Genomic DNA, 11541 nt, shown 5'->3' on the forward strand with positions numbered 1-11541 from the left:
TTGGGCACGGAAACTCTAACCAATGGTTTAGCGTTTCCGTGACCTTTTCTACAAGGGGAACATAATTTGAGGTTCTTTGATATACCTTTATTAGTCCCACAAGGGGATGTCCTTGAGGCTTGAGGTGATCCTAGTGCCTAAATATTTAAAGCCTGCTTTAGTTGTTTTAAATGGCCACAACAGGCCTTCTTCTTTCTTTCTCATTAAGAAACATTAACTCTGATTTAGAATTTTTAATTTTGTATCCTGAAAATTCTCCATTTTTTTTAATCAACGTTACTAAATTAGGGATACCATCTTTCAGATTAGTCAAAAAATATAATATTATCTGCAAATAAAGAAATTAAATGGTCTCTTCCTCCTCCTCCTGATAAATGATATTCCTGTATTTGCTCTCACAGCGATGGCCAGAGGTTCTATTGCGAACACAAAATGAATTGGTGACAGAGGGCAGCCCTACCTGGTTGACTGCTGTAGATTAAAGGGTTTTGATATTTTATTATTAGTTAAAACTTGTGCTTTCGGGTTTGTATACAATAACCGGATCCATTTCAGAAATGTTTCACCCAGTCCATATTTGTGGAGCACCTGTAAGAGATGGTTGCATGGATCCAGTGATAACAGCACAGTGTCTTACTATTGTTTTTCTCATAAAGTACATTATGTTATTATAGCCTTGTCTCGTTTTAACAAAACCTTGTTGACCATCTATTATCAAATTAGGCACACATTCATCTGGTCTCCCAGAGAGTGCTTTACACAAAATCTTTGTATCACATCCCATAAGACCAATTCCCCTATAAGAGGAGCATTCAGTCGGAGGCTTATTTGGCTTCAATAAAAGGGACTCTAGTTATATTTAAATCCAGAATATACACTTACAGTTATAAAATTAAGCATCAGTTGATCAGTTGGAGCTTTCCTCAGATCCCCCCCCCCCCCCCCCCCCCCCCGCAGAAAGAATCTGATTTGTACCAGTAGATGTAAATTATAATAGTAGTTAAAATTGCTTCCATCATTTTTGATAATTTGCACTGGTTCATCATTTAAAATAGTTTTTTAGGGGTTATAATTTTGCTTTTCCTTTTTCCTTTTTCACATGCAGCTTTGTATTGGGTGGTTGAGATTTATCGATCCATAATGGTGCACTCTCGCTTAAAATATTCATATAACACTAATTGAATAGAATAAATCAGTCTGCAGGTTTTGCCCCTGCACATTAATTTTTAATTTTTAGAGACGGTGACAGTGACATACTAAGAAAAAGGATATTGTGTATAAAGTGAGAAATTTAGTTAATTTCTTCAGTGAATTTGCTATTTTGCAACAACAATTATCTCAAGGTGCTTTATATTGAAAAGTAGAGCTCTTATAGTTCTAGACTGAGGATGATTACAACGAAGGTATTGCACACAATCATCTAATAAGTGATATTGTATCCATCCCTGGAGGAGGAGCTGGCCTGGGAAGAATTTGACATCTAGATGAACTTGAGGCTTCCCCAGTTTACAGACCTATTACCTGAACAAAGTCAACCTGGGGCATGAATGCACCGTGTTGCACACGGGAATTATATGAAGTATTCACCCTCATTCTGATGACTTTGTGTTTTGCATATTTGTCATTTGTTTCACATCATAAAAGTTTAGGTAATACAAGTAAATACAAGTAAATTATTTCATTTATGAAAGGAAAAGGTTATCCAAAAAAGTATTAAATTGGAGATAATACATTTTTATTATCAATATTTAAGATTATTAGTTGATTTGCAGATGATCCCTGGATTTATCGATAAAGCCAGATGACACATCAATTAAAATAAAGTCAATAAAAGGGCAGTGACATTTAACATGTAAACCGTAACCTTACTCCAGTGTGTGGGCCTAAACTGAAGAGACACAAATAACTATATAGACTAATCTTTTTAAATGTACTTTAAGCCTCTGGCCAATCAGAAGCGTTAGCACAGATGTAAACAACATGTGAGAGTTTTCATGTCAGTTTGTTCACCTTTGCGGTGTCGCCTGCTCATTTAACCTTTATGTGCGTCGTGTGTTTAAACACCTGTGCGCGCTACCGAGAGAGGAAAGCGTCTGCGTGTCTAGCAGATTAATTTCCAAGAAAGAGGTGAGTTTTATTTCATGTTATTTGTGTGGTCTTATAGCTGTAGCATATCCAAAATATCGATGAAGGTAACAAGCTAAAAGCTAATGTTAGCCCTGAGCGTGCGCAAGGACGTGTGTTTTTGAGGACCGAGCAGGTGCGAAGTAAGTTAGGTAATATAAAAAATAACGCGGGGCTAGAGTCTCCAGGCCTAAGGCCAACAAAAAGTTTGTCTTTAACCAAGTGCGGAGGAACGTTTGGGCTCAACTAAACTGATTTCGGCTGTTTGGCTAACCATTTGGCTAACTCTAAGCTAATAAACCGAAACGTAAAAAAACTAAAGTGAAATGCACGCAAGTGTTTTTAGTGGTGATATAGTTTGCTTTTGTTTTTTTAGAGAATGTACAAAGTTCCCCAAACCCATAGCATTATATTTAATTTTCAACATAATTTAAGTTACGTTAACTAACAATATAAATGGGAAAATTATTTTTTAATTGGCTCACGCGTTGAACAGCAGGCTGCTCTCCCCCGAAATCGAACTCAAAGACAAAAAAAGATCAAAACAAAACCGCACAGTTCAAATCAGTGACTTGTAATGTGGTGATTGAATTTCTGGATTTACATAAAGAAAAAGTTTTTGTTGTTGTTGATTTAAATGTAAATCCACTTTTTAAAAAATTGGGGGAAGCTCAAACCCTCCCTGGGGTGATATTAGAGTTGTTTGTGCATGTTAGTGTTTGGAGTTTTTGTTAGTTTGGAGATTACTTGAGTTAGGTTAGAGTTGCTTTGCAGTTTTGTATTTTCCTTTTTGCTTTTATTCTACCGTGAATATTTATTTTATTATTATTTTTAATTCCAAAGCTACTTTTGGCTGCTTGCTTATTTACAGGTGGTCGTCAGAGCAGGTAACTCTGCAGGTTTGATCTGCAGCTTTTTACGCCAGAACTCGGGGGGCACAAGCCTGGTGCCTTGTCCTGGGATCAGACCAGGTATCCTGTTAGGTGAATGTGTAAACCATTACACTATGGAGCCACTGGTAAAAACTTTGCATAATAACCTTTAAGAAAAGTTTGAAGATGACACTGTGCTTTGTGTTTGGCTTTGACAGCAACAATAGGTAGCCAAAAGGACAAAGCAGGTGGAGATGGCTCATAAAGTCCTGGGTGAGTAAGTGCAAAATTGATTTTAAAACTCACAGCTTATGGGTTGTGTGGACTGCATGATCTCATAACAACACAACAAGACAAGTGACCTTTGTGTTAATTAAGTTTTACTGTGGGATACGACAGTGTATTGGTTAGTTTGAGCAACTAGGAGGACATTCATGGAGGTTGTGATTAATATTTGTGTTGGTGTTGTGCTGGCTAAATGTTTAAAGTTGGAAAACTTTTGTTATATTGGAGGTTTTTGTTTTCTAAACAAAAATGGGGGAACAAATAAATGGCATAAGGTTTGAGTGGTCAGCCCAGAAATCGCGTGTGCTGGGAAGAAAATAACTGATAATGTTGAATTTTCTTCACCCTCAACAGGTATGGATAAAAAAGCAAGAAATAACGTGATGGTCTGCTGTCTGAAACCACCCATATGCGAAAGTTTGAAACCTCTTTCCATGTATTCAAGGATGACCTGTAACAGAAAGGCTGATCTGCAGCAATCGAGAAGGTTTTCTACATTTAATCATTTAGAAATTGAGGTCCGTAATAACTGGATAAATAAAAGGAAACCGTACTATTCCAGTCCTGATGAAGGGTATGTTAGTCCGTTAAAAAAGCCCCTTAGTCCACAGGCTTTGTCCCCTGATCTCGAGTGTTTTACGGACTATTACAGCCCTTTTGTGAGACAGCAATCAACATTGTCTTATCCTGAACCTTTACCTAAAAAGCAAAATGTTGGGAGTGCAGTAAAACAGCCTGTGAACTCTTGGCTACACTCGGAGCACATCAAGCAGTGTGGATCCTCCACAGATCCAGGAGGTGAAGAGGAGATCGTACAAAAACATATTACATCTGAGAATATCCTTTTAAAATTTTCCCCTGTGTTTGACTATGATGTCAATACAATATGTTACCTCAATCCCATTAATACCTGCACTGCAGCAGGTAATTTGGATCCTGCAGAAAGCTGCACAGCTCCACATTGCAACACGTTTCCAGAGAAACAATTTCCTGCTGTTCCTGCTGTTCAACACTTAGAAGAGATGGAAAGAAGAGTTGGACGAGAGAGTTTGGGAGTCAGTGATGATAGAGGCTATGTATCTCTCTCCTCCATAAATGACCATAAAGGAGATGGGTTATTGAACTCTAAACAGCTCACTGGTAACTCAAATCCCCATCTCAGGGTGGTTGAGAATGGCTGTCATCCTCAAAGATCACCCAAGCCACAATATAATAAACAAACTGTGACCTCTGGAGGCTTTACTGTTGCAGTGGACGACTTGAGTCCTGCTGTCAGTGGGCCTTTCATGGAGCTGATGACCTCCGTTGTGGAGAGTTTAGAAGGTGAGACTGAGGGGGTGTGGGATATCGGTCCTCCCACGCTTGAATCCTCTCCGTATGGCAAAGTCAGGCCAAACACTGCTAGTGACAGACGTCTGGCATCAGAGTCATCTGGACACAGTACAGAAGACACCAATCTGGAGGACGCCTGGGAAAATACCTTACCTCTTCAAGTACAGGTACACTTTGCTCCTGTTCTTTACAGCAGTGCTCTGTATATGTTTTCTTTTTTTTTTCTTTTTTTTTTTTTTTGCAAGAACACACAAGAACATCCAAATAAATCAGACAAAGTTTTGTCCTGACCCAGATAGCAATGAATGTTTGGCCTAATTTTGGCTCCTATCTCAGCCACGGGTCCACCTCACATTGCCCAGTGCCATAACTGAGCCGTAAGAGCCAAAATAGTGCAGAGAATTGGCCCCAATTGTCCCAAATCTCTCTATCAGGAAGCAAATTACTTCAGTGAGTTCGTGATGCTTTTGAACTCCATTCTAATGCAGCATGCTTTACTAGGGACGTGTGCAGTGGTGCATCTCAGACAATTTGGAAGATGTGTGTTAATTGAAATCTTAACAAACAATCAAGTTGGTATCGTAGCCTAAACAGACTTAACCCCATGTAACCTCTTTGTCTGAAAAGCCAGTATTGAATTATAAAATATTGATGCGTCTTCTGGATATGAAAGATGAAGCTTACACAGAAGTGCCTTAAACCTGCCGTCAAGGGGGCGATAGCTGCGACTGTGAAAAAAAGACTGTAAATCAGTCCTCAGCTGTGAACTCTGTTAACACTTTGCTGATCGTTTTATGTCATGTTGAGTAAAACATTAAGTACATTTTATACATTTTGATCATTTTGAGAGGCATAAAAGGCGGGTTATCGAGGGTATGCTCATCGACTGTGGTTTCACTGAGAATCCACCCTTCACTCATCACAACGTGATTCATAATATAAAGTTACCCAAGATGAAAATAATGGTGACGTCATAGCACCTAGGCCCATTTTTGCGGTTTAAAAACAAGGGAAAACGTATATTTTAAGACAAAAGTAACGTCTGTCATTTGTAACACTTGGAAATCATGACCCTCGCTAATCCAGGGGTATGTTAGCTGAACTGAGCAGATTGTGGTGCACTTGGAGGAATATCTCTGCATAAATCCATGTGTTTGCCATGATTGAGCTCTTTACACAGCATATTGTTACCAATCAGTTTGATCACAGTTGTGTTCGAGGGCATTTCTGGAGAGGTAAATGTTGAGCTATAGTGGATCGACACAGATATTTTCTAAGCTGATTGACATTGGCGAGCTCTCCTTTGTCTCACTGAGGGTCTCTCCCTGGTTTGGTGTCAGGGTTTGTTACCCACCTTCCTCTGGTTGTGAGGATAACATTGCAAGGCAGAATACTCCCTTAGGTCAGCATGATTCCTGTGGCCCGTGTAGCCCATCAGCTCTACCTGAATTTTTATTAACTAAAATATATTTGTTTGTGTTTTGTGTCATATTAAGAGTTCAAAGAAAATGCTCTAAAAGTTTTTCTCAAATTAATGATATTTGTAAAGCTAAAAAAACTGTGATAACCCAGCAATCATACACAAATATTCTGTGCTTCCTCAAGGTGAAATCAAAAGTTGTTGTTCCATGCCAGCAAACCACAAAACCAGAGGAAGAGTCGTGTGCTCGGACTGCCAAGTGCTCCGGGACTCAAAGGTACTGTTACCTCTAGGGGGAGCAGTGGGACCACACTAGCCTCGCTCTGGTTTTTAGAGGCGCTCGGCCTGTTCTCTAGAAGCCTCATATTTACAGATTTGTGGGGCCATGTGCTTGTATCTTTTCAGGCCTGTGATCTTCAGCAGGAGGTCAGACTGGGAGAAGAAAAAGAGACTCTATGTCCATTCAGTAATGAGACACATGCAAGAGAAACAAGGAGCACATAATGGTAAGAACCTGTTGTTCTTTTCTCCAATATTTCTTTTCTTCTTCTCCTATTTTAAATATTTATTTTGATGTTTTACCTCAGAGGAAACTGACAGTTAATGTTTTTTACTATGATATTTATGGAAACATGCGTGAAATGGTGGCAGACATCATGGCAATGACTCCCTGAAATGATTTTTCAGTAGTCCTCTGAGCCTGATTGTAGCTGATGCTTTACGTGTGCTGTGCTGTGAGTATGTGCTCATGAATTCAAGGATAAGGTACAAATTGAAAACATTGTTTCGCTTTCTGACAAAGTAACCTTTAACCTGGATCGGACTTGGCCTGGGCCCCGAATTACGAATCTCCGTCTACATACTCGACATGAATGTCACATCTTTGGTGTTTCACAGATCATGACTTATTCTACAAAAAAACGATCCCTGCGAGTGCCACCTACTCCAGAAATGTTATCAGATGGTTGTTAAAAATCTACGAAGGCTTCAAAAGTAAAAAGTAAAAGGCAACATTCTTGTAAAAAGCACCGGAGATGAATGCTGCAGTACATCGTTAATATGGTGATGTGATGCACAGAGCAGGAAATGATCTTTTTTTTTTTTTTTAAATTCTAGTTAATTATTTTATTATTGAGTGCGCTCTCAGTGCTGTTGTTTTCCTCAGCTGATGGCTGTACATTAGAACTGAAACTTTAAGCTGGATCCATTTAAACATTAAATGCTACTCTCATGAAATCGTTTCAGTTTGCCACATAGCGAAGTGAAAGGAATTTGATTGATAGGCCAAGAATATGTGTGCAGGGTTCTGGTAATTGCAGGATGTTGCACTGATGGCTAGTAATGAAAATGCAACAAAGACGTATGTCAGGCAAGCTGATTGGTCAGCCCTTACGAGCCAGAGATGAAGTTTCTACCATTACTGAGTCACATGTGAAGAAAACTAGCTGAAGTAAGGATTATGTTTTCACAGTAAAGGACGCATTTAACATTTACCTCGAGTTTGCGACTAAAATGTAGACGTATGTTGGCTGTAAAAAGTGATTCTGAGATTCAGCCTGAGCAGCTTCACTTTTAGCCGACATGAAAGTTGATGACGCAGCAGCAGCGAGGATGGCGCTGTAGTTGTTTATGGCGGAGCCTCTCTGACTCCACACACAGCGCGCCGAAGAGAAAGAAAACATTTTTCTACAGTTGACAGCAGCCACGGTTGTTTCTGTAATCTATCCAAACCTTTGCAGGTAAAATGCCAGTAAGAGTGCTTTATCAGATCACACGATAAACAAACTTAAAGGTGAAGGAAAGTGATTCTGTCCGCCTCCACACAGAAATAAAAAAAACTGTCTTGACCTTTAAGCTTGGTGGCGTTTTTTTTTTTTTTTTTTTTTCTTTTGTGTGTGTAAACTTTGCTGCAGGTCGATTGTCAGCTACTGCATGCAGGGGTCTGTCTTAAATCCAACCAGCATGTAGTGTTACCGGTATGATTTATTTCAAAGCTTTAGTTAGAATAAATAAATCTGTGAAATTATTACTAAGTACTGGGCCACCTACACGTTACACCTACAGGAGCTGCTCGGCCATGGAAACCGATGCCATGGAGCTCGCGGTGCACAGTTTTAGTGCTGATGTTAATGGCAATGGAGTTTTAGAGCTCCACGGCTACTGAGTCCAGAGAGCTTTGGTGACTTTTAATTGATTAAATAAGCAGTTAGTGGTACAGAAAGTAATAACTAAGTAATACAGTTACTTTTACTGTAAGTAATGACAGTAAAAGTAATTATTTTATAGATGTAAGTTAACGTGTAAACGTCTCTCACTTGGAAGCTTGTGTTGTGGGGTTTTATTTCCCCCCTCTGTGTCATGACTCTTCCCTTCAGTCACGTATGACCTTCAGTTTTGATGTTCTAACATCTGTGCCTCCTTCAGGTGTCATGTCTGAGCTGCTGAGTGTGCTGAACCGTGTTGCTGGTGAGAAAGCGGGCAAGGATGGGAAACGGTGGCAGCATCCCTCCGACTTCACCCGCCGGTACGCCACCTTTTTTGATTTTTTTTTTTTTTTTTGTGGATTCAGAATAAACGAGTCTGAGTTTTATTTGTCTTTTTGTAAAAAATCAAGTTTAGTTTTAGTTGTCTGGCTTTGTTCAGTCGTCTCAGACTATCTTAGTGAAGTTCATCAAATGCTTCCTGACTGTTTTGTCAGATTTGTCAAAGATTAAATGAAAATATCCTCTAAATTTAGTTTTACCAGCACATAATGTCATGTTTTATATCTAGTTTTAGTTTAGCTTTATTTAAAGTTGTAATAATCTCCATCTGAATCTGCTTAATTTCAGAAATTACCAGAGTCGCTTTGGTACAAAGCCAGAGATGACGCTCCGAGAATGGCAACGCAAGAACTATGGCTCACACGAACGCTTTTCAAAAGTTCCTAAACTGTTTGAAAGATACCACTGTCCTCGACTCTAAAATGTCTGAGCAAGAAACACTGTGTGAAAAAACCCTTTACTGTTATGGTGTAATACGGCCCTTTTCAGACATGCATAACCTCGCTGCTGGCAACATTCAGACGTCATGGAGAGAGGCACAGCACGCACAAGCGCTGTAGTGAAGTGTAGCCACGCTTTAAATATTTAGCTCTCTCCACTGATGTCGATAAGAAGGTGCAGAGTGCTGCTGAGAGAGCTGTACTCCGCCCCTCACACACAAAGAGACCCCTCCTCTCGATAAAAATAATGTTTTAATAACTGAAAAGAAAATATGTACGTGTTATTGGTAATTACTGTATTCATACAAGTGCAGGGCCTCTGGTACAGTGCATCTGTGTGGATCGGGCAGTGGGGTTACTGAGGAGGAAGGTGTGTGTCTGGAAGGGGCTCGTTTTTCCTTGTGTCAAATATTTGCACTTTTTCTGTTTCTTGGGTGAATTTGTATTTGGTTGCCTGGTTTGTCTGTTTTGTTGTTGCACTTTTGCTTTTTCTTTCTTTCTTTAGATTCTACGTTTGTCTTTTATTTAAAAATTGGTGCATGTTTCAATGTGGTGTGTGCCGATCCAGTACTTGCATCCTTCCAAGTGACATCGGGCCCATCTGTCCTGCTAAATTCTTCACTATCCTACGAGCTGTCACATAATATCCTGCTTGATACGCTAACAAGTTCTTTTTTTCTAGATTGTTGGTTATTTTTAATTAAGTGTTGATTTGTTTTGACGTCTGAAAAGCGTGGCTAATGGCAATTCCACAGTCATCTACAATTTTGAAAACGATGTTCAAGCCTCATCGTCACAGTGAGAAATGCTGATGGCTAACAGATACTCCCAGCCAAGGTATCTATCTGACTGAGAAAGTTGGATCAGTACATCACAGGTTATCAGGGATTTGTCATATTTTGATATGGGGAAGAAGCAGGAAAACTTTTCAGGCACGTGAAATGTCTTTTTAAATGGTTGAAAACTCTGTAATGTGTTGAAACATGTGCTCGCTATCATCAGGATTTGCAAGCAGCTGTTTGCGGCACACTTACTGACGCACTTTTGAGTTTGATATGGAGGCAGGCTGTTATGTCATACCTGCCAGGTCAGTTCACCCACATACCAGCTGTTTCATCTTCGTCCAACATTACCGGTGGTGTAAATGTGTCTGATTGTGTCCTGAATTATAATACTCTCTCTGGGAATAAAACAGTTCTCAGTGCAATTTCTTTTTTCATAATCGTGCCTGTTTATTAGGATTGTAGCCTAAACAAATGTCCTTTGTGCTTTCTTTTAAAGGCATCAGCTGAAAGTGATGTTTGGGGTTTTTTCCTGCACTGTGACACAAGCTCAGGATATCCAGCATATCTCTTCCATGTCTGACTTCACTTACTTAAACATCAGCAATCAGGGTGAGCTTTTCAGCTCAACCTGGGGTTTGTTAATCCAACTCCAAGCATATTCACCTAAAAGTGCGTTAGCAGGAAGACTGGAAAAGTACGTCTGAATTGATAAAGTTGTAATTTTATTAAGTTTGAAGCTGTGGAGAAAAGCCTGCAGTGTGTAAGGTAACGGACCTCTCAGTATCGCAGCATGTCGGAGTCGGGTTTCATTAAATTAGTGTTTAGATGTGCGTAAGACAGTTTTAATTTTCAATCCTTCAGCTGGAGCACCGGCTGTTCAACAGTGTGAGAGTAAGAAAATAATGTAAAAATAGAATTCAAACGTAAGCTTGGTCTACTGTGCAAATTTGATATAAAGGCAAAAAGGACAAATGTCTCATTGACTGTTTAGGATCAGATGCACTATTGTGCAAAAGTCTTGAGCCACCCCTCATTTAAAAACAAAACAAAATTTGTGTATTTCTATTTTTATATTTGCTATGAAAATGGGAAAGAGGTACAGCAATGTATTGACAGATGAGCAAACATAGAAATGCAGCATGCAAAGCAGGTCTGTACAACTCTAACAAGCTTGAAAGTCACTATTTGGTATCACCACCTTTTTATTCAACACAGTCTGAATTCATCTCGGCAGCTTTCTTATAATTTCATTGAGTAGTCTTCAGGAATGGTTCTCCAGGCTTCTCTGAGGACATTCAGAGCTCTCCTTTGGATGTTGGCTGTGTTTCGAGGATCCCACACTGCTTCAGTGATGTTGAGGTCCAGGCTCTGGGCAGGCCAGTTGTTGACTGGTAGTGTTTCATTGTGTATTTTTCTGTCCAGGTCTGCTTTTACTGGACTGGAAGTGTTTGGGATCGTTATCATGTTGGAAACATGAAGCTTTGCCAATCAAATGCTTTCCAGATGGTATTGTGGTGGGAACAAATGACAAGTTTCTGCAACAGACTGCTACTACCAAGGTGCCTAAAGATACAATTAAAAATAGTCTCTTACGTTACCCTTCTTTTTTTTCCCTTGAGTGAGTCATAGTTTAGTTTTAAGCAGCTTAACAAACAAACAAATAATCATTTGAAAATGCTCAGGTACAGGGTCTGGACTGAAAATGGTTGAAAAAGCAGCCAGTGTCCAAAGAAACACTTT

General features: G+C 39.5%; 1 protein-coding gene and 1 long non-coding RNA gene across 10 annotated transcripts in view; one reads left to right on the top strand and one right to left on the bottom strand.

Moving 5' to 3' along the window:
- The window catches only part of LOC145422353 (uncharacterized), a 203909-nt gene that overhangs the window by 107223 nt on the left and 85145 nt on the right, over positions 1–11541 (bottom strand). The window lies entirely within an intron of this gene.
- On the top strand, positions 1863–11362 carry LOC113012729 (uncharacterized). 9 transcript variants are annotated; one of them, XM_026153031.2, is made up of 8 exons: positions 1868–2127; positions 2996–3095; positions 3215–3269; positions 3636–4780; positions 6219–6310; positions 6439–6539; positions 8458–8557; positions 8865–11362. In XM_026153031.2, exons 3-8 carry the CDS (start codon positions 3251–3253, stop codon positions 8995–8997), a joined length of 1590 nt encoding a protein of 529 aa, XP_026008816.2. In that variant the 5' UTR covers positions 1868–2127; positions 2996–3095; positions 3215–3250; the 3' UTR covers positions 8998–11362. The 9 variants fall into 9 exon arrangements, with proteins under 9 accessions (XP_080149723.1, XP_080149720.1, XP_026008816.2 ...); XM_080293597.1 differs by having other exon boundaries at positions 1863–2127; positions 2996–3107; positions 8458–8902; XM_080293594.1 differs by having other exon boundaries at positions 1863–2127; positions 8458–8902.

This window comes from Astatotilapia calliptera, chromosome 19, assembly GCF_964374335.1.
Source record: "Astatotilapia calliptera chromosome 19, fAstCal68.1, whole genome shotgun sequence".
Lineage (NCBI taxonomy): Eukaryota > Metazoa > Chordata > Actinopteri > Cichliformes > Cichlidae > Astatotilapia > Astatotilapia calliptera.